The 24,644-nt window shown below is 40.4% G+C and overlaps 2 protein-coding genes across 4 annotated transcripts; both read left to right on the forward strand.

Moving 5' to 3' along the window:
- Positions 1–809: 809 nt before the first annotated feature.
- Positions 810–4,865, forward strand: LOC120105610 (nucleobase-ascorbate transporter 12-like). 3 transcript variants are annotated; one of them, XM_039118213.1, is made up of 7 exons: positions 810–1,678; positions 1,843–1,866; positions 2,143–2,214; positions 2,320–2,364; positions 2,817–3,051; positions 3,266–3,552; positions 4,102–4,865. In XM_039118213.1, exons 1-7 carry the CDS (start codon positions 1,520–1,522, stop codon positions 4,114–4,116), a joined length of 837 nt encoding a protein of 278 aa, XP_038974141.1. In that variant the 5' UTR covers positions 810–1,519; the 3' UTR covers positions 4,117–4,865. The 3 variants fall into 3 exon arrangements, with proteins under 3 accessions (XP_038974141.1, XP_038974140.1, XP_038974142.1); XM_039118212.1 differs by lacking the exon at positions 4,102–4,865 and adding an exon at positions 3,782–4,100; XM_039118214.1 differs by lacking the exon at positions 4,102–4,865 and adding an exon at positions 3,782–4,100 and having other exon boundaries at positions 1,519–1,678; positions 1,843–2,028.
- Positions 4,866–17,251: 12,386 nt separating this feature from the next.
- Positions 17,252–23,147, forward strand: LOC120104020 (cellulose synthase-like protein E6). Its single transcript, XM_039118215.1, has 8 exons — positions 17,252–17,552; positions 19,491–19,809; positions 20,007–20,144; positions 20,513–20,644; positions 21,215–21,427; positions 21,559–21,783; positions 21,861–22,208; positions 22,294–23,147. The coding sequence occupies exons 1-8, from the start codon at positions 17,284–17,286 to the stop codon at positions 22,837–22,839; spliced, it is 2,190 nt and encodes a 729-aa protein (XP_038974143.1). The 5' UTR covers positions 17,252–17,283; the 3' UTR covers positions 22,840–23,147.
- The last annotated feature ends 1,497 nt before the right edge of the window (positions 23,148–24,644 follow it).

The following is a 24,644-nucleotide window of genomic DNA, read 5'->3' on the forward strand; positions in this document are numbered from 1 at the left end:
ATTCAAAATCCTAATTCAATTAGAATTGTAGGAATCCTACTCCAAGTAGGACTCCCAGTTCTACTCCAAGTAGGACTCCCAGTTCTAATCCAATTAGGACTCCAGAAATCATACTCCAAGTAGGATTTGTGTTTAAGTCTAATTAATTAATTCCCATTATTTTTTCTTCTACTGATTATCAATCGAATTGATTACTCGTGATTCATAATCACTTTTCAACCATCGGATCGGTCAATACCTCTAGTGTGTGTGACCACATAGGTTCTATTCTGTCTGGTAGTGAGATATATTGCGATCTCTATCACAATATCATTGAAAACTCCTTTCAATGGGTTGGAACAGTTCCAACTCAACTCATTAGGGTTTATCGATCATCAAGATATTCTCCGTGAGTCTCACCATCCACCAGTGATACCTAGCAGCATGTAGTGGCTACCCAGCAGAATGGAATGATGAACCTCTAGGTGCAGTTATCGTATGATACAGTCCTTCTATCGTGGATCCCTAAAGGACGGAGGTCATGGACAACTCGTCAAGCTCCATCGTCTGTCATATGTCAAGATTTATTCGACTTAAGTTCGAGAGTGAAAAACTCTTTCTCCACTGACATACTGCCCCGGTCGAGGTCTTACGAACTCCGTCTTATAAATCACATAAGATCTCTTCTTATCTACCAAGATCGATAGATTCCATATAGGTGCATACACTACAGAAAAAGTCGGTTTTACCGACGCTTTTTTGCCGACGCTTTTCACAAGCGTCGGCAACTTTTGGTATAAAAAGCGTCGTCGAAAGCCAACATTCCCACCATCACCCTGAATCCCAACGAGCCCTCTCTCTTTCCGTTTTCCCGGCCACCGCCCTCCACCCTCAACCCATTCCAGAGATCGAAGAGAAAACGGAACCCCCTTCCCATTCCTCGTCCATTCCTCGTCTTCTCTCTCTCTCTCATCATCATCGACCCCCCTCCCTAACCCCCTCCAGATTCAAGAAGCAGCGGGGGCAGCGGCTCCGACCCTTCGTCCGCGACCCCAACGACCAGGCCTGGGCCTTCAACGCCACCGCTACCATCCTCAACTCCGGCACCACCAACCTCAAGGCCTGGGAGCTCCTCATCGGCTTCCGCCACCGCGAGATCCTCGTCTCCGCCTCCTCGGCCATCCTCACCGACGGCTTCTCCTTCCCCTACTCCACCCCCAACGACTCCGCCACCTCCTTCTCCGGCTCCCCCAACCCCGACCTCAAGTACCCCATCGAGGTCGCCGGCGATCCCTCCCAGATCCGCGCCCAGATCTCCATCGGCGGCACCTTCTTCGGCTCCCCTCCCCCCGCCGCCCCCCTCCCCTCCTCCCTCTCCCTGGCCGACCCTGCCTTCTCCTGCCCCTCCCCCGCTGCCCCCTCCAACACCTCCCTCGCCACCTGCTGCCTTCCCAACCCCGACTTCACCCCCAACACCACCACCAACTCCTCCGATGTCGCGGAGGCCCTCCCCTGCCTCCTCGCCCTCGCCGCCGCTTTCATGAACAGGCCTTCTAGTGGCGGTGGAGTGGCACCAGCGGCCACCCAACCCCAAGAACCCCATCGTCTTCTTCGACGTCACCTTCGGCACCATCCCGGCCGGCCGCATCAAGATGGAGCTCTTCGCCGACATCGCCCCCAAGACCGCCGAGAACTTCAGGTCCGGTCCCTACTCTCTTTTTCCTCTCTCTCCCTCTCTCTCCCTCAGAGAAAAGAGGAATCCTGACCCTGATGAACTGAACTTAGAGCGAAGAGATAGAGACCCTAGCCAAGATTCTTGTTTGATCATGGACTGATGGATGATTTATCTTTCTTTTCTGGCAGGCAGTTTTGCACCGGCGAATACAGGTAGCCTGGTCTCTGTCCGTTGGACTGTGGGTTATTTGATTTTCTGAATTCATACCATGTTTTGGTGGAAATGCTTTTGGTACTGATTCGTATTCTGGATTTGTTGGTTATGATGGGCAATGTGTTCTGATTATGTTTCTACTGAATCATGGGTTCAACGAGGTAAACCTAAGGCTAGGGTTTTGAGATTAGGAGAATGGATTGTAGGGTTAATATTAAATTAGCGTCCAAATAACATTTTGCTGTACTGAAACTTTGTTGAAAATTTTGGGCTAGGAAACATGGGGAAGACATAGAGGAGCTTATGTTCAATGGGAAATTGAGCTACTTGGCTTTGAAATGCCTAAGGTAATGAAGCTTCTTAAGTTCTCCAAACATATGGAACTCTTATGTATTGTGGTCCTTCCCTCTGTTTTGCTTAGAACCTCTAATATGTGCTTTGATCATCTTCAGGTTCTTTTGACAGAGGAAATCTCTGGGTCTCTGCGTAAGCTGAAGGTACTCACTAGGTTCTCATTTACATATTGATTCCTTCCAGTTTCAGCTCTTGGCTACATCTGAATTTAAATATTATTTGCAACACCTCGGTGGGTCAGTGGGATTCCAAGCTCTGCTGCTATCCCAGAAGCAGAAGAGCTCTTGGCTACTCTAATTTGTATTGCCTAATGCAACATTTGAGGGTCTTTGTTGTGTAAGCAACTCATCTGTTTTCTTTCAACATTTGCACCAATAACATAATAGCATAGCCAATACAACACCAGAGAGTTTCATGAGAACCATTCAGAGTCTTGAGGTTAGACTATTGCCTTGCCACTTTTTTCTGTTTGGAGTTGTATTTTGATGCATTAGGATAATAAAAGCCACTCCTACTTACCATGTTAATTTTGAAAAGAGAAACATAGAAACTTCTTTCATCTTTTCTAACAATATCATGTCATTTCTTTTTCAAGGTTGGTTCATACCATGCATCATCTCTATTGGTGGCATCAAGACCCCCAACAGCTGGGGTACTCAGCAGGGGAATTGGTATGGAAGGTGTCTCTAGTGTCTTAGCTGGTGTCTGGGGAACAGGAGTTGGGTCGACAACACTTACAGAAAATGTGCACACCATTGCTGTAACCAAAATGGGTAGCCGGAGAGCAGTTGAGTTGGGTGCCGTCATTCTGATACTGTTATCATTTGTTGGTAAGCAGTGGTTCTGTTATCTTTCAGTTTATATTTTCAACAGTTGACTGACCAAATTGCTCATGAAGAATGAAAATTAACTGAGATGGGAGTGATCTTACTGTATTATATTTCTTTCAATTTATTATAGTCTCTCTTCCTGCTTTTTAATGTTATCTTCTTAACAAATTATGTATGCCCTTATGCGTTGCTCGATTGTCTCTAATGCATACAGGTAAAGTTGGAGGATTTATTGCTTCTATCCCTGATGTAATGGTTGCTGCTCTTCTTTGCTTTATGTGGGCCATGCTTGCTGCTCTGGGCCTGTCAAACCTCCGTTACAGTGAGACAGGAAGCTCCAGAAATAATATCATAGTTGGGCTCTCATTGTTTTTCTCCTTATCTATACCTGCTTACTTTCAGCAATACGGTCTTGTTCCTAATGCAAACTCATCCGTGCCCAGTTACTTCCAGCCATATATTGTTGCATCTCATGGACCTTTCCGGACGGGATTTGGAGGGGTATGTTGTCAACTTTCTCATAAACCACCTCTAAGCTATATAAAATTCAATATATTGCTTTTAATTTTAATTACAAGGAGGAAAATCATATTTTCTCAGTGTTTTTCTATCTTGAAAGTAAGAAATGCCTGGGACCAACAATTAATTGTTTTGTAGGAATATATCTAGCTGATTTTCATGCTGTTCTTTTTCTCCCCAATAAACATATAATATTCTTTGTCTTATGCAGGAAATAGTGATCTGACTTTGAATAATTTTGGGATTGGAATCTGGTTGTGAAAGTCAAACAAAAGGAGTTATTAGTTTTGGAGTTGGCTTCTATGTACCGTAGAAAGGCAGGAATTTTAATGTGTCCAAATGATGTTTGATGTAGACAGGGATTTTGATTTTAGACAAAATACGTAGGTTTGATGGTTGGATGAATTCTTTGGAAGCTAGCAGTGTGGATTTGTGATGTTTATCATTTTCTTGAAGCATGAATTGGAAAGATGATGAAAATTTGTGGGAATGACTGATGCTAATAACATGACAATTCTCTTGTTCTCTCAGGTTGAGATGTTGTAATTCTTGTTGACAAGAGCGCCTTTACCACCAATTGGACATCTAGTTACTGCAGTTAAACATCGGATAATCTAGTTTATGGCACTCCTAGTTTCTGATTATGAGGCTTGTTTTGGAGCCTTTGCTTGCGTCTTAACAAGTCATAGATAGCCAGAGTGTTGGAGCTATCATGGATGGTTAAAGGACTATATATTTATGAGATAGTAATGCATTTGCTCAGAAGATGGAAATGTCCAGAGAAATGTCAATTACATATTTTATATATTGAGTGTCAGAAATTGGAAGCACTTTTTAAGCAGTCTGCAGTTTCATTCCCTATCCAAGGAAGCGAGTGCAATTGGTTTTGGACATTTTGATGCTACATAACAGAACATAGCACCAAAAGAAGGGAAACTTGATGGCCCTACATTTTGCTGTCACAGTACGTTTTCTGTCAGCACAATAGCAAACCTATCATACCTAATGTTGATCAAATAAATGTTCACAGCTCAAGGTTAAGAATCCAAAATTTGATAAGTACTGTTTTGTACTTTGACACCCTAAAAAAATCATTGTAACTCTAACAATAACTGTTAATGACAATCTACTTCAAACGTTAGCATTTTTGATTCCCTTGATTGGCAGAGCTTCCCCACGATGGGTGGTTCATTCCTCCCAGTCATTGGAAAAGGTAGATGCTGTTGCTTCCCCACGAACAGTTCTGGGTGAGAAATGCTTGTATGCTTCCTTAAATATTGATGTTAAGTATTGTCCTGTAACAAGTTCAGAACCCAGTGATGCTGAGAGTACCTCTCAATTGCCATTTTTTGCTGGTGCCGTTTTGCTGGTGCCATTTTTTCGTATTTTTATTTTTTTTAAAAAATGGAAATCCCGACGCTTTAAAGCGTTGGTAAAAAAAGTGGTTGCACGCCTTCGCCGACGCTTTAAAGCGTCGGTGAACTATATGCCTACGCCGACGCTAAAAAGCGTCGGCAAAAATAGATTTACCGACGCTTTAAAGCGTCGGTGAAAACCTTTTGATTTCTTTAAACTTAGCATTCTTTGGGATTTCCTGACGCTTTTAAGCGTCGGGTTTGTATAAACTGAACGACGCTTAAAAGCGTCGGCATAGAGCGACAATGCTTTTTTGACGCGTCGGGTTAAACCCGACCCATTCCCACCTGCCCGACGCCTGACCCACGCTTTGCGATGCGTGGGCTGGAAATGCGCCGACGCTTAAAAGCGTCGGGAGAGACCAAAAAAAGCGTCGGGAGATATCCTTTCTTTTGCAGTGATACCCTACTCCTACAGTGAACCTATTACAGCCAATCTACACTGCATGGACCCATATGTCTAGAGACTATGTATATGTGCAGTCAAACTACAATAACCTCACCGTGAGTAGCCGAAGCACGGCAGGTCAAAGGACCAGTCACACTACTGCAACATCAAGCAAGTCACTGACGAGTGGATAGATAACCAAGTGACTTCTTGTCTTGGTCACGCTCAGTACCCTTGTTCTTTAACAAGCACCTGCACTATTACTTCAGTGTTCCCACACTGTGGACTCGAGTCTCGTCCATCCACAAGGAAAGCAATGTGTGCACTGATCTTATCTGATCGATTACCATCCTCGTGATGATCCATCGATTAGGAGCATTTAGAAATTAATCACCAATGATACATGGCTCAAATTCTTAACTCTTAAGAATATGAATCATCATCTTATTAATTCTTGGACGATTCATAGACACATAAACAATATGAATGAAAAAGATGTCTTTTATTTATTCAATAATAAATAATCAAGTATAAAATTATGTTCTAGAATTAACAATGTATCAGTCAGATTGGCTTCTAGGGCATACATCTAAGAATTAGGTTCTCGCTTCTTGCAGTAACCTTTGAAGTTGATACATTTTAATACTAAAATGACAATAAGTTGTTAATGATTTTGATATAGTTGGGAGGCACTATAAAAAAATCAGGCATTGTTGATGCTTTTTAATGTTATTCCCGACGCTTTGTAAAGCGTCGCAAAAATGTTGTCTATGTTGGCATTGAAAATTAACTTGACGACGCTTTTTAAAAGTGTTGCTAATTGCCGACGCTTATAAGCATTGGTAATACATCTTTTAACGATGCTTTAAAACGTTGTAAGAGTTATTTTTTCCTAAAAAATATTTAAAAAAATAAAACTCTATCTATATTTACCAAACACATACACATAAAATTCATATAATAACACATGTCACAATTAAATTGATCAATCGAAATATTTATATTGTCCAATATGATTAAATTTATATTGTCAATTTATATTTATAATGTACTTAAAATAAACATAAAAAATATACATATAAAACTCCTAAATAAATAGTTTAAGAGCATTATCATCATTGTCATTTCTATGCATAAAGGAAGCATCAGAAATCTATAAAAAAAAGATAAAAAATTTAGAAGTTGAAGAACATAAAAAGTATTATTCCTTTTTTTTTTTTTTTTTGCTTATTCCACTGATTTTACTTCATTTATAGCTTCTGTCTACATCAGAGTTGGGAAGATCCGATGAAAACATTTGATTGCAGACCCCAATACTGATCCCTCAAATCATCTAAATACTCAACCTTTTAGCTAGAGCTTCTGCTAACACTGTTTCCCTCATTCTCTAGAAATATATAAACCAACATGTTTTTCTATTCATCCTTAATTGCTGAAGTTTCTAGTTAAATCTGGCACAATATAGAGTTGGATGACAAACCAGCAAATTCCATTTCCCAACATATTAAACCATATCAAACATAATCTATTTCCAAGCTACTGGGAGACCGAGAATCATTTATTCAACTTTTTTTGGCCTGTTGTTGACATCCGAGTGCCAGCTAAAGTGTTTTAATTTCTCCCGCACAGGTCATCATAGAGCTCATTCAAATTCATAGAAAGAGCCATATTAGAAAATCAAGTAGGACGGGCAAGATAGGGAGACCATATAGAAATTTAAGAAATTTCTAGATTTTTTAAAATTCTAGGCCAAAATCCAAGTAATAACTCGAAAGAAATATATTCTAGAAATAGAAACTTACCAGCATGGAGGAAGGCACTACAAGAAAAAGAGGCTTTGGTGACGCTTTTTGAGGTTTTTACCGACGCTTATAAGCGTTGGTAATTTTCTTCCCGACGCTTTTCAAAGCGTCGGCGATGTCGGGGTGGAAAAAAAATTGCTGACGCGTTTGAAAAGCGTCGCTAAAGGTTATTTTTAGCGACGCTTTTAAGCGTCACTAAAATCCGTCTAGCAGTTAAATTAGCGACGCTTTAAAGCATCGTCATAAATTTTTTTTTAAAGAAAAAAATATATAAAAATATATTTTTTTATCGCCACCTGAGGGGGGCGATCTGGAAAACCGCCGCCAAAGCCATCGCCGTGGCCACCGTCGCCTCCTCATGATCCCCGCCATCTCCGCCTCCACCGCATCTGCCGCCAGCGCGGGGGCGGGCGATCTGGATGCTTCTCGAATGGAAACGGCGAGCTTGGCGAGATCTTTTTGGATTCTTTTCTGGGACCGGACGGATGACGCGACCCGGGCCTCGTCGCGCCACCGGATGGCGGTCTGGAGCTCGGACTAAGTTTCTTTGAGGGAGATGAGGACGGATCGGAAGGAGCCGTAGGCGTCGGCGAAGCGGAGGAAGTCGTCGAGGAGGCGGACGGTCTAGGGGGTGGAGGAGCGGCGGCGGAGGGTGTCCCGGGCCTGGGGGAGCTGGTGGAGGTCGTTGAGGGATGCGTGTAGGAGCTCGATCCGGGCGAGGCCAGCACAGATCCAGTCCGGGGAGCCGGACTCCGGCTCCGGGCGGGACTGCTAGGACCGGAGGGCGCGGATCGAGATCGCGATCTCTACAGAGAGAGAGAGAAAGGCGATGGGCACCTTGGCGGGGAAGAAAGAGGAGGGATCGGGGGCCTGGGTGGCCTGAGAAGGCATGAAGCCGACGCCGGAGAAGAGAGAAGAAGCTCTATCGAACTGTCTATGAAGCCGACGCCTCTCTCTCTCTCTCTCTCTCTCTCTCTCTCTCTCTCTCTCTCTCTCTCGCTTCTTGAAAGGGATCTGATCGAGAATCGGGAGGGGGTTAGAGATTTGTAAGGGAGGGGGTTTGAGGGATCGGGAGGGGGGAGGGGATTTGTAGAGAGGAGGGGGAGGGGGCGAGCGGCGGAGAGAGAAGGGGAGGGGGGCGGCTGGATAGGTTAGGGATCGGGAGAAATTTGCAGCGAGGAGAGGGGAGGGGGGATAATGGCCTCCGACGACGCTTTCTAAAGCGTTGTTGGGAGGAAAAAAAGGAAAAAAAAAAGGGAGATGGCTTCAGTTGGGATTTTTTGCTTCCGCCGACGCTTAAAAGCGTCGGCCCAAGCTACAGCTTGCGACGACGCTTATAAGCGTCGGCGGAACCTTTAGCGACGCTTATAAGCGTCGCCGGAAGCCAGACCTACTGACACTCTTTAAAAACGTCGGCAAATTTTGGCGTTTAGTAAAAATTACCGACGTTTCTACTTAGCGTCGGCAGACAAAAGTCGGAAAAAATAGTTTTTCCTGTAGTGAGGCCGGCTGAGATCTGCAGCGGAGGAGACAGTCGACCGGAGGAGGGTGGTTGGCCGGATCTTCGAAGAACACCGCGGATTGGTGGTGGGTATGGGCACCAAGGAGAAGGAGAAAGTTGGCTAGGGAAAAAGAGGCGCCGGGAGGGGGAGGAGGAGAAGGAGACCTGCATGGACGGGCGGAGGCGTAGCTCGGCGGGTCGGTTGGTCGATTTGGGCACCAAAGAGGAAAAGGGGCTGAAATGGGGATGATCAATGCTGGGTCGAGCGAGGGGTTGGGGATTTAGGGAACCCATGGCTTCTGACAATGCTTTCATAGTTTATTCCAGACAACACTTACCAAAAAGTGCCGGAAGGAAAATTTTATTTTACTTCTGACACTTTTAAGTGTCACAATATACCGACGCTAGTAAAAAAAATCAACAAATTTTGGCGTGGTGACTAAATTACCGATGCTTTTTTCTAGCGTCGGCAGATCACAGTCGGATAAACCTATTTTTTCTATAGTGGTTGATGGCCTAAGGCAAGGGAGCAATAAGCACCCCACTGGACACTCGGACAGTGAAGATGTCTTCGAGTTAATCTGTCAAACGCTTGGCGGCTCTCGAGGGCAAAACGTTCTCACCATTGAAATAAAGGAGCAGGGTGGTTATGGCAACTCCCAAACAGAAAGGAATTTTTTAGAGGAAGACAACCTAATCTATGATTGCAGGGGAAAGAAGAGATTTAAGGTTGATCTCTTAGCCTTGGTGAGGGAAGGTGCAGAGTTGTAGGCATCCAGTCAAGAGAGAAGCTGTGAGTCCAATTTGCAAAGGACGTAATTCAACAATGGGACTAAAGGAGAAATTCCTTGAGGGTTTGTCAACAGCGGGAGCCAAGAGCTATTTGGTGAAGACAAGTTCATGATGGTTGAGAGGCTGATGGTGGAGCACCTGAGCTTAAGGAGAGTGGCAAGACCAAGCACCAATGGCATTGGGAAATCCATGCTTTAATTTGATGATTTGTGACTTTCCATGGCTCAGATACTCTGCAACAAGCTGTGGAACCAAACTAGGATGAAGGCATCAGGACGCAGCCCGGCACCACAGTATGTATATAAATAATGGTATGTAACAACTGTACACAATACATGTAATCTAGTATCTCTAACAAGGACAAGATTCAACTTCATCCATTTAGTTTCAGATTTTGTCAAATCAACCAATATTGTTCAATTAGCTTCATCTACAGCTCAAATCCTTGTTGCAGCCATCTCTTTCTTGCATGTTTGGGATCTCTATAGAATGCTTCATGGAGCCTGTGAGCGCACATTACATTGAGATTTAATAATGAAATGAAAATAAATTTCACATACAAGAAAAATAAAATTGGACATAGTTTGAGAAAATCATGCCTATGTCATGTATAAGAAAAGATGATTTTTTTTACACCCATAGAGAAATAATAGAGAATAGTGAATATAATAAACTATAACAATTAAATGCAGGTCGTAACACAAATCTTGTTTGCTTGCTACAAGCGTCCTCCCTTTTCTCTGTCAATCTAACGATCTTGTGCCCCATTCAAAAAGCTAGCTAGGAGATATTATTTAGGTTTCTTATTTCTGTATACGTTTATAAATTTATCCAATAGTGCATCACTAATAGTTGAAATGAATACATACATATATGGATTCTCACATATGGTGCTGATTAGTCTTTATACTATCTTAGTTATGTCATAATACTGTTGTCCTGTACCAATGAGTTTGAAACGTCTATTTCCGTTCTTAGGATAATTGGATACTGCAACAGCTGGGTTTAGGAAGAAAGTTTTAGAGGAGTTTGTTATACAGCTTCCGAATATTTCAAACTCGAAGTGTCGATGTTTTAGATACAGCATCGATGCTGTCCCCTTTGGAAAGCATTTACTAACGGCCCGTAACTACGGAACTTGGCAAACCATGGTTCAGTCTGCTAATTGAAGTTTTACGTAGTGTTATGCTCTATTCTACGCATGGTTTATGCTGTATATATTCCCCCTCCCATTCTTTTCGCTGTTTGTTGTATTAGTTCTCGAATATTTGATATGTTGTGGTTTGAGATGAAAGTTTAGTAGCTTAAAGACCTTCAACAAACTCGGGTTATTGCTTCTTCGTGGATTGTCTTCTTTGTTGTGTGAATGGCTTGGAAGCATTATTTCTGTTTCTGGCTGATGACTACTTCCCTACAAAGGTCTGGTTTTGCAGGACTGGTCTGAATTTACACTTGTTGGCAGGAGTTGGGACGTTGCATTCTTCGTGGCATAAAGAAATCCTGATGCAAGAGCGGATGAAAATGAGGTGGTTGAGATTCCTTTCCTAATGGTTGGCCACAAAACAACAATTTGTTTTGCAACTTTTAGCCCCGTTGTTACGAATGCCCTGGCTGAGAAAACAACAAAAGATGAGAGTATGAATATGGTGCACCCAGAGATTACGGTCCTTGCATTAAAATAACCTATTGGCTTTAGGAATAGCCATCTCTCATATTTCAGCCACGTGACATTGGCCCTATCTTCCAAACCTTATTGAGTAGTCCAACTGCTACAAACACCGAACGTGGCCCATGTCAGTATGCACCGACAACCATAACTCATGCATTACCTACTGCTTTATTTATATCAATTAGATATTCTACAAGATTTTGGAAAATGGACGATGGTTACATTCAACAAGAGGGTTAAGAAAGATGATAATGACATGGTATGAATATATGATCAAGAGTGGCCCAGTGTGTTTGGAGGCCTAAGACGAACTTACTAAGATGAGCCTTTTTTTCTTTTCTGTTTTATATTTGAAGTTTTTCCTGTAGCGAGCCGGCACAAGGCGAACTCACTAATGAGACATTTTTTCTTTCAATTTTATCTTTGATGCCTTCTCTATGGTGGGTCTTCTTTAAGCCAGGGCCTTAAGTAACCGCCTCTGTTATCTAAGGGTTGAGCCGGCCCACTACAGTAACTTTACACTTTCTTTTCCTTATTAATATTTGTATCTGACACAATGCAATGCTCAATGAGAAGAATAATAGGAGGCTACCTGTGCAACTCTTTTTGTTTGAAACTTTAGTATTATAAAACATTTCTCGCGTGATCAACATAATGCTCTTTCCTGCAAAAAAAAATTTAATATAAAATATTTCATGGTGCATCTTCAAATATTTGAATTTGAATAATTTATTCGAGTTTTCTCTCTGTTCGAAGACTTCTCAAAAGATTTAAGGGCTATGGTATCGGATCCAACGCCCTTCCGTTTTCGGCGCGAGTTCACGGGTTCCCGTGGCCCGAACCCGTGGGAGAAGCGATGCCGCAACGTGATGGCCAGCTGTTACCGTTCGATAAACGAGATTAATGATTTAATAATTAATTATCGGATTTAATAACCGCAGACTTCGAGATGATTGAGATTGGATACATGGTCTAGAAGACAGAGCAGCTGGTGCAAGGTCATCTTATAAATTTCAGCAATGTTGATTTCCCAGGGTAATAAATTAATAAACCTCCTCTAAGAAGGTTGATTGCTTCTGCAATTAAAATAACAATTATTATTTTTTCAGTCTTTAAAGAAAAAGAAAAAAAATAAAAGAGTTATGAATATATCTGCATGAAAATATATGATTATGTCATTGTGCATGGATATGATAATAGGTCCAATGAAGTGGAGACGAGTCTAAAGATTATAATGAGTTTTAAGGCATTAAAAAAAGTTACAGCAGAGAAGATTGATTTGCTTGTTTTCTTTATGTTGCGCTCAGCTTCAGCTAATTGTCTTGAACCAAATTATTCATTGCTCTGTCTGCATTGGCTGAAATTCTTTTAATGATTTTTAGATGACCAATCATCTTTTCTTTAGATATAGAAGCATTCCTTGTGATCAATTTTTTCATTAAACAATTTCTTTGGTATTTACACTATTAGACAATATAGATTTTTTAAGTTATTAAATGTAAGTATAATTTACTTATAATTTCATAAGAATTTTTATAATTTATTATTATTTTTGAATGTATTAAGGAGGAAGTTAAACTTTTCCCAATTTACCCAGGCATATTACCCAGGCATGCATAACTTTTTCATGTTTTCCGGTCAAGCAATCTCTCTCTCTCTCTCTCTCTCTCTCTATTTTTATTCTTTTTATGTAACGGTGACTCACAGCATGACTACAACCAATAAAGTCAAACAGAAATTGATGAAGAGGAATAAAAACTGATGCAATACGGAGGTGGGATGATTGCTCTGATACCAATTGATGCAGAACAGAGGTAGGATTTATGTGGTGGACTCGAATGGAAGGGCTGATCTTTGCTCTCTCTTTTTATTTTTCTCAAGTGGCGGTTAGGGTTTTGATTGATGGAAGGATGAAGGAAGAAGAAGACAATGATGATGAAGAGATTGGGTTCTATGGATGGTGGCCAAGTTAAAGAAGTGGCGAATAATTGGACTAGGGCTAGAGTTAGAGCATGGTGATGATGGATGCAAGGAAGATAATTAGGTCTTGATTGAAAGAGTCTCACCTTCTCTCAAGAATCCCGGGTTGGCATAAAGAAGGAGGAGTCTCACCTTTCCAGCTTCTACTAATGAAGAACCTCGGCATCTTGCCAAGGGTTTCTAAGGCATCTCACTTAGGAAGAAGGAACCTTTGGAGTCTCACCAAAGGAGGAAGAAGAAGCCTCACGCCTCTCAATCTCAAGAGCATTGAAAACCAAAATTAATTTTCTAATTCATTGCTTTATTCTTCATACCTCCTCTATTTATAGAGTAAGAAGTTGGAATAAATATGGACTCTTACAACTAGAATTTTAGGACTCCAACTAAACATGAATCTTTTAAATCAAATCAATCAACTGACAAAATCAACTGACGAAATCAACTGACAAAGTAAAGTGACGAAATCAATTGACCAAATCAGCTAACGAAATCAACTGACGAAATCAACTGACAAAGTCAACTGATGAAATCAATTGACCAAATCAGCTAACGAAATCAACTGATGAAATTAACTGACAAAGTCAACTGACGAAATCAATTGACCAAATCAACAAACAAAATGAACTCACGAAATCAACTCATGAAGTCAACTAACGAAATCAATTGACAAAATTAGCTGATGAAATCAACTGACAAAATCCACTAAACCAACTAAGACTACTAAATAACTAGGACTCTTTAAAGACACATGGACTAAGAGTCCAAATTAGCTAGGACTCTTTCAAATGACACATGAACTTAATAAATAAAACTCTAAATAATCTAGGACTCCTCATGACGCATGAAAGGGAGTCCTAATCAATTAGGACTCTTTTCCAAATGCCACATGGACCAAATAGACAACTTCTAATCACTTAAGGGCTCCTCAATGCCATGGACTCAATGTGATTTTATGGCATTGGGACCCAAACTCCAATTGACTCAACATAACTAAACTAAAGATCTCAATCTCCATACGACTCAGCACACCCAAATAAACAAAAAGGACTTAATATAATTGAGCGTTGAAACACTCGAACTCAATATAACTAGGTGCTAAAAATTTTGGACCTACTGTTATTTGAGCACCCCCAAGCAAAGATCCAAACTCGACGTACGTCCATCATGACTGGGGCTCGTGCTCCTGCATCAAAAACAGTTTTATGATTCTTCCAAAAGACCCCACCTAAATATTGTGCAACAAAGGAAACTACCATAGCATTCCTAAAAGACCACACCCATGTCAAGCAATCAGTTTCAATTTGAACGGATAACGAGCTTTAGGAAAGCACCATAGCATTCTATTTGTAAAAAAATTTCTTCCCCACCCCATCATTTTGTTTGCTCATTTAGAGATCTACGTAATGGGGGACTACTTTATTAGTTTCCTCCCCACAATTTTGTCTCTCCTATTTCAACTTTTCTCTCTTCTCCGAAATAGCTAAGGCTGCAAATGGGTCAGATGGACTAAATTCTGATTCTTTTTTCTAGGTCGGATCTGGATTTACTAAATTCCGACTCGACCCTGCCCGATCCGACCCAACCCGATTTAAACGACTCGTGGGGTCTAGTCTGGTTCTAAAATCGAACCTGTTACATTTTTTGAGTTGGATCTGAATTTACTAAATTTTGACCCGACCCGACCAGATCCATCCGAGTTTTAGGACAATTTTGAGTTTTCTATCCTACGACTCGACTCGATCCGAACTCGGTACATTTTTAGGGCCCGTATGGATGCTTAAGGATCTCTAACTCTCTATTCCTCTAATCTCTTCTTGTGTTTAAGGACGAGAGGAATAAAAGAGACTGTCTTTTGTGTACCGTCGAATGGCATAAATTTTACATTAAGACTTAAGTTGGTTATATTAAATGGAAACACTGTTCTCCTAAGAAGAAAGTTCAGATTAATGAAGGAAAAATAGAGTATAATTTTGCTATATAAAAAAAATGGATTCATAATGACTTTGCGGCTGTTGAACTTTGTCATATGTTATTATCAAGACTATATTTCTTATCTTGGCCCATGCATGCTTTTCTAGTAGTATGTTTAGAAAAAATAGTAGTAAATGCATTCTAAGAAATTCAAGAGATGTAATTGTCGAGTAAAAAGGAAGAGCATAAATGCAATTCGTTTGTACTTAAAAAAAAATTATTGTATACATGAACAGAAAATTTTGCTTGTAGCTAACAAAGTTGAGCCTATCATTATTAGGTTAGTTTTTAATGGTATCAATTCTTGTTGCTTAGGCACTTTCATTTATATGGTCCTGCATAACCTGCTTTCTGTAGTTTTTACTCATTGCAAAAGACACCAATTACAGAGAATGACAACCACAGGGATCCAACCCAATTTTAATCTAGGCTCGACCCAACCCAACCTAGACTCGATTCGGACCCAAATTTTTTGGGTTCAGGAAGGATTATACATGGACCCGATCCAACCTGAATGACCCATTGGGTCAAAAATTTTAACCGCGGATCCGACTCGATCTGATTTTCTATTGGGTTGGATTTGCGTCCAACAATAGAACCTGAATAAAGATCCAAGTTAAGTCGGGGTCACTCATGATCCGGTCTGATCTGAACCATTTGCACTCCAAGATGCAGCAGCCTATCTCTGAAGTGCTTCCCTTATATAGAGGTGCGGACGATCCTAATCAAAGTGTCGATTTGGCTACTCCGCCAGGTCACACCACGCATCAACTCGGAGTATGGCGCCTTGAGGGAGACCTAGTGATGATGACACCTTGGGACAACCCGAATACGACGACGCCTCGAGAAGACAGATCGGCGCATTTACCCATAACGAAAGTTTCGCCCTCGATCGAAATGGCCATTTGACTTCCATCGCTCGAAATGGAAGGTAGTTAGGCCTTGGAAGCGAGGGATAAATGTTGGACACTTTGACCTCAGGCCAAACTTGCTACTTCAACTCCGAATGTAAACCGAGAAGAACAACTTCGGCCTTCACCGAGCAGTCGACCAACCGAAGAGAGTGACCTCGACCCCAATCGAGGAGCCATCAGTCAAGGAGAACAATCAACACGTATCTACAAGTATCGACAGTCATAATAACCGACAGCTCTAACGGTCCGCAGCCATGCAGCATCACGGCCTGCGGCCCACCAGCGCTGCCTGTCGCTCACATGAACTGGCAGCCACGCCTCGGATATACTACCAGCTGTTACCTGACCATTATTACACGCCATGTTAGGCCAGGTAATGACAAAATGGCTAGCCCAATGGACCTTAGGTATGGACGCAATATAGTTTAGAGAGCTTATATTCTGCTAAAATTCTCTTTCTTGCACACTGTTGCCTTCCGATTCTGATTTAGGCATCGATCGTCGAAAATTCTTCAGTAAGTGAACTTTTTGTAGGCTACACATGGAGAATATCCATCCCTCGTATCTCGGTTAGCCTGCTTAGCTCATCTTTAACTATTCTCAAAATTGTTTGAGCTGTGCTCCGGCCTTAAACTTTCTCCAATTTATTAGATCAAAATAATCCGTAGAAAAATAAGACGGAGGAAAAAGGGACAACGCAACTAATAGAAAAGCAGCCAGCCAGTCCACGTAGCCTATGGACCCAGTGGCGCATGAAACTTGGGCAGCAAGTCGGAGACACTGAAAGAAACACCATGGCATGCTATTTGGACAAAAATCTCTACCCCACGTGTTTATATTTTTTTTTCCTCTTTTAGAAATCTACTTCACGGGTAAACATAGGGGACTGGTCTATCAGTTTCCTCCCCTTCGTCTCTTCCGTTTCAACTTTTTTCCCTTATCGGATGCAGCAGCCTAGTTCCCGGGATATCGAGAACTCTACTGATTAGTCATTAGTCGGTGTCACCTTTCCTCTCGTCCTATCAAATCTCATCGAGAAGGGGTACGTGGCGGGCCAACAGCTTATCCCCCGACGATTTCCTCTGATGGCCTTACCAGCGAATTTTTATCCGCACTCTCGTGAAGGAACTTATTTACTTATTATCCATGTTGAATAAGTATTTATTAATCTGACCTGTGTCCATATTAAATTTCGCCTCTTACCACGCTCTATATATAACCAACTTATCTCATGGCTACAAACAGGAGAGCGAGAGAGAGAGGAGAGAGAGAGAGAGAGAGATGGGAGAGAGTCATGAAGCTCTCTTTGAAACAAAGCAAGCAAAAGGTAGGTTCGCTTACAAGTTGTTTGCATGCTCCATGTTCGCCGGCATTTGTTCGATTTGGTTCTATAGAGCGACTCATGCCCCGGGATGGGGAGAACCAGGGAGATGGGCATGGATGGGGATATTTGCAGCCGAGATTTGGTTCGGCTTCTACTGGATAATCACACAGTCGGTGCGCTGGAACCCCATCTATCGTTTCACTCACACCGAGAGGCTCTCTCAGCGGTAAAATTCTCATTCATCTTCTTTTTTTTTTTAAGAAAAAGGGAAGAACATGCCCACATATCATGCACGGTCTGCATTTAATTAGTCTTTTACCCACATATAATCTAGCGTTCTCACTGAAGTAATCTTTGCCGGTAAAGAGTTTATGTTGGAGGGAATCGTTTACAAACAAAAAAACTGGAGCATTCAAAGCTATCCGGCCATGGATTGGTTTGCTAAGGCATCCTGCTTCAGTTTCCAAAGTTCATACGACCTGATTTGATGAAATATATAGTTTCTGTGAAATAAGAATTCGTTGATACGTAATTTCTTTTTAAGTTTTCATTAGATATCATTTTCAGCGACGAGTTCTCAATGTTGTGACGTGAACCGGCCAAATTACAATTTTTCAGGGATGGCAAACCAGTTGAACTACGTGCCGATGTGCATATAATTTTTTTATAGTTCTGGGAACGATCATCAGGGCTTCTTATTCTTATTGAAACTAGCATCAATAAGATGCTTCAGGCCACGTGCCACAAGATTTTTTTCTTGTTACCAAAAATGCGAACCACTCCGTGTATTGTGATGACATTTTTGAATGACATCAATTTTTCTTTTTCATCTTGTTTTTTTCTTTTCTTTTTTTTGGTTATGCGGCATTCAAGTTGCGAAGAACTTTTTCTTACCATTAATTTTTTTATTGAAATTATTTTTTAAATATGAGATTAGTAATAATTCAATCTTAGCGTAAAACTCATTTTACTTTTATTTTTTGATGAAGGATCATAATATTTTTTCTTTTTATGGAGAGGAGGAAGCAAAAGAGTGTGACATCCTACTAAAGTTATTATTATTAAAGGGTAGGATCAAGTATCATGAAAGTCCAGTGAGTTAGGCATTGTGTTGTTATTGCGTATCCAGATCAAAATAAAATTTAAGGTCTGCTCTAGTTGGATTATGGTCTACTAATACTATTATACTAACCTAAATTTGTCTTTATTTTATTTTATCTTTCTTTATAACATAAATTTTCTAACCAAGAAATTCTCTTCTAACAAGTCCAATCGAAGTGAAGGTGAGGACAAGAATTGATAAGACTTAACCTATCTTGTAGTTTTCCCTTTGTTTATACTTTGAAGCTTAGCTTTGCATGACCAAAACCTTTTTAAAAGTAGAATAAGAGAAAGTCTGACCTAAATTATGATGAAAGCACAATTATATCTAGAACATTGGTGACAAAAATTAATGATTTTACCACCTTAATTATTTTTACATTTTACCCATAGAATACGAATACCACTACCTAAGTTCCAGGATTGAACTCTATACCTTTTATTTGTCAAATAAGGAGAGGAGGCCAACTAGGTTAAAACCTGTCTTCCTAAAACATTTCAAATAAGAGAGCTTTGAAACTCAAATCTGAAATTATTTCTTTCTTTCTTATCTATGCTTGAATCTATAAGTAGATAACACTCTTCACAAATGCTGGAGCACTATATTTTGGGCTAGAAATTTTAAAAATGCACTGTAGCACGGTGTAAAAAAGGGATGGTCCTTGGCCAAAAATGTTTCATCCTAAATTCTTATTTGAACAGGACGAAAAATATTTTATCCCTCCATTCAAAAAAAAAAAATCTCAGAGAGAAGGACGAAATAAGATCCTATAACGGAAATCCAATTTCATGCCATATCATAATGGTGCTAGCTTACTTAACCAGTAAAATTATATGGCAATGGTACAAGAGATCTAAATTTGGATGTAGTCCTTACTTGATTTTGGCTAGATTTTATCGTATTCTTATTTTTATAGAAAAAAATATTCTGCTTTATGTCATTTCTCCACACTACATCATCCATGCATTCCAAAAAGAAATCATGATCGACATAAATTGTGTATTGACATGCATGACAGGTTGTATTGATGCATAATTTTCTTACTTTTATCATGTGAAATAGAGATGAAGCTGAGTTGCCCAATGTGGACATATTCGTGTGCACTGCGGACCCTATTGCGGAGCCACCCATCTTGGTCATCTCCACTGTTCTATCAGCCATGGCTTACAATTACCCTCCCGAGAAGCTAAGTGTCTACCTCTCTGATGATGCTGGATCTATTCTGACCTTCTATGCCCTTTGGGAAGCATCTCGCTTTGCAAAGCATTGGCTTCCATTTTGCAAGAAATATAATGTGGAGCCACGGTCGCCAACCACCTATTTTTCCAAATTAGGCAACCCCAGCAATGCATACATCCAAAAAGAATGGTCTTCGATGAAGGTAATAGTATGAATAAGCGGTACGGCTAAATTTTTATAAATATTGGCATGTTAGCCGGCCCATGCTCAACCTTAATTTCTGATTCGTTGTTTAAAAAAAGCTTTGTCCAGTGAAAGTAGTGCTTGTAGTAAATTAGTGTAAAACAAGACAACAACTTATTTCTATTTAATTTGTCATCACAATTTTCCATTTCGCAGAATCTATATGAAGAGATGATAGATCGCATCGATTCGGTGGTAATGCTAGGCAAGATCCCTGAAGAACTTAGAGCAAATAAAGGATTTTCTGAATGGAGCTCAGGGATGACTTCACGGAGCCATCCACCCATCGTTCAGGTACTGCTACACTTGGTACTGGAAGAACAAAACAAAACCTTATTGGGAGAAAACCGTTACTGCGTAGAATTTTGGATTATTTTAGAGTGGGATAATTGGGACATGACTTCAAGGTCTAAAGTTTTCATATGAAAATTAAACTAGTTGTTTGAACTCTTTGCTGGACTGTAGGAAGAGACTTTAGGTTCATGTCTTTAGGAAATGTAATTGGTGAAATCATAAAATGTGTTGTTGATCAGTGTAGCATGAGTTATGGACGAACTGAACTAAGTTATAGTTTAGAGGTTGCGCCCATCCTTCAAATGCGGGGCGATTAGAGCTGTCCAACTAAAGCTAATTATATTGTTTGTCTTTGTTGCTTTTTTCAGATCTTAATTAACGGGAGAGACCAATGTTCAATAGACAGCAATGGAAATGCATTACCGACTTTGGTGTATATGGCACGAGAGAAGAGACCTCAGCATCATCATAACTTCAAAGCAGGGGCTATGAACGCATTGGTAATATAACTATATTAGATTTTTTTCGCAATATTTGGGAGATAGGCTTGCTTTCTTTTTTTTTCTTTCCTTTTTTTTTTTCCTCATTTGCATGAGCTTTCAGACTTGTTGTGGTTAGCTGAGCCTTGTAAGCAGTCCTGGGCTTAGTCTACAGATGCAGGGTTAAATGAAAGCAGGTAGCACAATCAGATGTTCGATTAATATCCTCTCTTTAGGTAGTCCACAATATGGAATTGGCATCCTTTCTAGACAACTGACTTCTATAGTAGATTTAACAACACAATTAATCATATTTTAGGAGAAATAACATGATAAATCTAGAATCGACTGTAAATAAGTTTTGAATATTGCATATGGTCTGAGACTCGACCAGCTGACCTAACTTATCATGCCTGAAATCTTAAGGTTTTGCTTTCGGAGCAGCCTGTAAGTATTTGATACTGTTAATATTGTTAGTATTTTGAAATTATATTTATGAAAAGATATTTTAAATAATGCAACCTTATTATGATTTCAAAATTTAATTTATGAAAAAAATGCCTTTAAACAATGCAACCTGATCATGCACAGATAAGGGTGTCATCAGAGATAAGCAGCAGCCCGATCACCCTCAATTTGGACTGCGACATGTACTCGAATAACTCGGAATCCATCAGACATGCATTGTGCTTTTTCCTAGATGAAGAGAAGGGTCAGGACATTGGCTTTGTACAATATCCCCAGATCTTTGATAATGTCACCAAGAATGATCTTTATGGCTATTCCTTCAATGTGTACACTGAGGTTAGTACTAGCAAAGGTTCATCACTATCGAATTTTGAGTTATGTTTCTCTAGTCTTGTACTAGCTGTGATCACAGCTATATCAAATCATACAAGGAGCTAATAACAAAATCTTTTTTAATGTCTCGTAAGGTGGAGTTCCCTGGCTTTGATAATTGGGGAGGGCCTCCATATGTCGGCACTGGATGCTTCCACAGAAGAGAGATCCTTTGCGGGAGGAAGTATAGCAAGGATTACAAGGAAGATTGGAAGAGAGGCATTGACAGAAAAACGGCTAAAAGTGCTTGCATACTGGAAGAGAGAGCAAAGTCTCTTATTACCTGCACCTATGAGCACAACACCCAATGGGGACAGGAGGTCCTCCTTTTTGTCTATCTATTTATCTATCTCTCTGTCTGTATGTGTATATATTTATCTATCTACCATTTATGCAGATTGGGTTGAAGTATGACTGTCCTGTGGAGGATGTCATCACAGGCCTATTAATTCAATGTAGGGGTTGGAAGTCCGTCTATTTCAGTCCTTCAAGAAAAGCCTTTTTAGGTGTTGCTCCCACAACACTGGCACAATCGCTGGTGCAGTGGAAAAGATGGAGCGAGGGGAATTTCCAAATCTTTCTTTCCAAGTACTGCCCCTTCATACTTGGTCGTGGCAAAATCAAGCTAGGACTTCAGATGGCTTATTGCGTTTATGGCTTGTGGGCTCCAAGCTCACTCCCTACACTCTATTACCTTGTGATTCCTTCCCTTTGCCTCCTCAAAGGCATATCCTTATTTCCAAAGGTACGGATATGCCTCTCTTTTTCCCTTCCATCAAGCATGCATGTTTGAACGAATCCTAACACAAATATACTGATGTCAAAATTAGATCACGAGCCCTTGGTTCCTGTACTTTGCCTATGTCACCATTGGGAAGCATGTGTATGGGCTCGTCGAATCACTGCAATGTGGTGACACATTGGCTGGGTGGTGGAACTTTCAAAGGATGTGGATATTGAGGAGGACCACCTCATTCCTCTATGGCATCACTTCTACCATCTTAAAGTTGCTGCGGATTTCTAAGATGGGGTTCGCAATCACAGCAAAGGTGTCTGATGGCGATGCCTCTAAAAGATACGAGCAGGATGTTTTGGAATTCGGGTCATCGTCCTCAATGTTTGTTATCATTGGAGCAGTCGCAATGCTGAATCTTTTCTGCTTGGTGGGAGGACTCCAAAGGCTGGTGGTAGATGGAGGAATTATGAGTCTTGAGCCATTATTCATTCAAATTCTTCTTTGCGGGCTGGTGGTGGCCATCCATTTGCCCATTTATGAAGCTCTTTTCATACGAAAGGATAAAGGCAGCTTGCCCTTCTCTGTCACATTTCTCTCCTTTGGTTTTGCGATGTTGGTGTCTCTGCTAACTATGGTATAAATCACTAAAATGCTGAACAAGTACTTTTGATCTTCACATGGCTTCATAATCCCTTTTATAGAATGTTTTTTTATTTTTCCTTCGCTTTGTTGTTGTGGTCCTGAGAGTAATGGTATAAGCTAGTCCCTTGGCCCAAGTGCAATTTGGACTGTTAAGAAGGTAAAAAAATTCTGTCTTGGGGTACCACAGTTACAGCCTTTAGGACTTGAGTTTAAATTTCTACTTACATTTTTGATAGCAAAGTTGACGAAATTTATGTACCCATAAATACTCGTAATCAGTAATAAATCAAATACTGCTTTGTAGCATGCTGTCATCGGACCAGGATATTCATTGAATGCCAGCACTTGGGAAATTCTGAGCAGGACATACTACTTTCATTAAGAAACATGGAAGCAAGTATGCTGCGTAATCGGATATGGTCATCAAGCATCATTGCCCATGTAGTTGGGTAATGACAGTTGCAACTTACAAGTAACGTCACACCTAACTACTTTTGCTCTCAAATTGAGCCATGTTGTGGACGATGCATGAAAGCACTCGTATTCACCCTCACCTAAATTTCTTTGTGCAGTTTTGTCATTATCAAAACAAGCAGAATTTTTGATATGAAAGGATATTCCTTCTGTATTCCTCTATTCTGTATATCAATTACAAAGCTTCTATATATACATGAACTTAAGATGCTAAAAATAACGAAAAGAATAAAAGAATATAACCAGTTGTACAATCAATACATCAAGCGTAGGATAAGGATGAATGTAGAACAAACTAACTAACTCCACAGCTGTACAGAAAAGCATATTCTAGATATGTACATATCAACAATTATACAAGTCAGCATCTTTTCATCATTTAATCTACTTGGTGCTTCAACATATATTGTTGACTTGTCGTGTGCTTTCCAATACTCTCCCTCAAAATAAGAGTAAATAGAATGAACTCCTATCTTGTCCAACAACTTGTTAAACTGTACGTCACCAAGTGGTTTTGTAAAAATGTCCCCAATTTGTAAATTTGAAGCCACATGAGAGGGTTCCAATAATTTCTCTTGAATTTTCTAATGATATGACAATCCATTTCTATGTGCTTTGTTCTTTCATGGTAAACTGGATTAGATGCATGCAATATGAATTGCAGCTTGGTTGTCACAAAATAACTGAGCTGATTTATCAAGATTAATGCCCTTATAAATAGATTAGACCGAGTCCAAAATTGTCTCATGATTCCATTGAAGTAATGCAGACACAGGCTCAACTGGAGGCAACTTGAACGAGAAAGAAGTGATAGTTATTATCGTCATATCTATAGCATCTGGGCTGCTGCTATTGGTGTCAAGTGGATGTTACATCTGGCATAAGATGTTCAAAAGTAATAATAAATTACAATTTTTTTCTCAGAAAAGAACAGAACAAGGAGTTGCTATTTTCTAAATCTATGTACTCAGCAATTCAATCATTAGATCGCACTCTGCATTAATCCCAAAGCACGCCGAACTCCTTCGATGATGCAATCCCTATCCACATGCCAAGTCTGACCGAAGCAACCTTATCCAAATGAAATGGTCATATTCTAGAACTTCAACCCTTTAGACCCTGTTTGGGGAAGCTTTTGGAGGGCTAAAAAGCACTTTCTGGCCCTCCAAAAGTACTTTTAGATAAAAAATGGTGTTTTGTAAAATTTTCGGAAAGCTATTTCAGCTTTTGCGGGAAGCTAAAAACAGTTTTAGGAGAGAAGCTCCAATTTGGAGCTTTCCGAAAATGTTGTTTTTAGCTTTGTCGGGAAGCTCTTTTTGAACCAGAATA

The sequence above is a fragment of the Phoenix dactylifera genome, unplaced genomic scaffold (genome assembly GCF_009389715.1).
Source record: "Phoenix dactylifera cultivar Barhee BC4 unplaced genomic scaffold, palm_55x_up_171113_PBpolish2nd_filt_p 000320F, whole genome shotgun sequence".
In the NCBI taxonomy this organism is placed as follows: domain Eukaryota; kingdom Viridiplantae; phylum Streptophyta; class Magnoliopsida; order Arecales; family Arecaceae; genus Phoenix; species Phoenix dactylifera.

Bases quoted from the DNA above. Each gene is read 5' to 3' on its own strand.
- LOC120104020 (XM_039118215.1), top strand. From the start codon at position 17,284: ATGGGAGAGAGTCATGAAGCTCTCTTTGAAACAAAGCAAGCAAAAGGT. The intron at 20,645-21,214 runs GTAATATAACTA...GATCATGCACAG, and splicing joins CAGGGGCTATGAACGCATTG to ATAAGGGTGTCATCAGAGAT. The intron at 22,209-22,293 runs GTACGGATATGC...TGTCAAAATTAG, and splicing joins GCATATCCTTATTTCCAAAG to ATCACGAGCCCTTGGTTCCT.
- LOC120105610 (XM_039118213.1), top strand. From the start codon at position 1,520: ATGAACAGGCCTTCTAGTGGCGGTGGAGTGGCACCAGCGGCCACCCAA. The intron at 1,679-1,842 runs GTCCGGTCCCTA...CTTTTCTGGCAG, and splicing joins AAGACCGCCGAGAACTTCAG to GCAGTTTTGCACCGGCGAAT. The intron at 3,052-3,265 runs GTAAGCAGTGGT...TAATGCATACAG, and splicing joins GATACTGTTATCATTTGTTG to GTAAAGTTGGAGGATTTATT.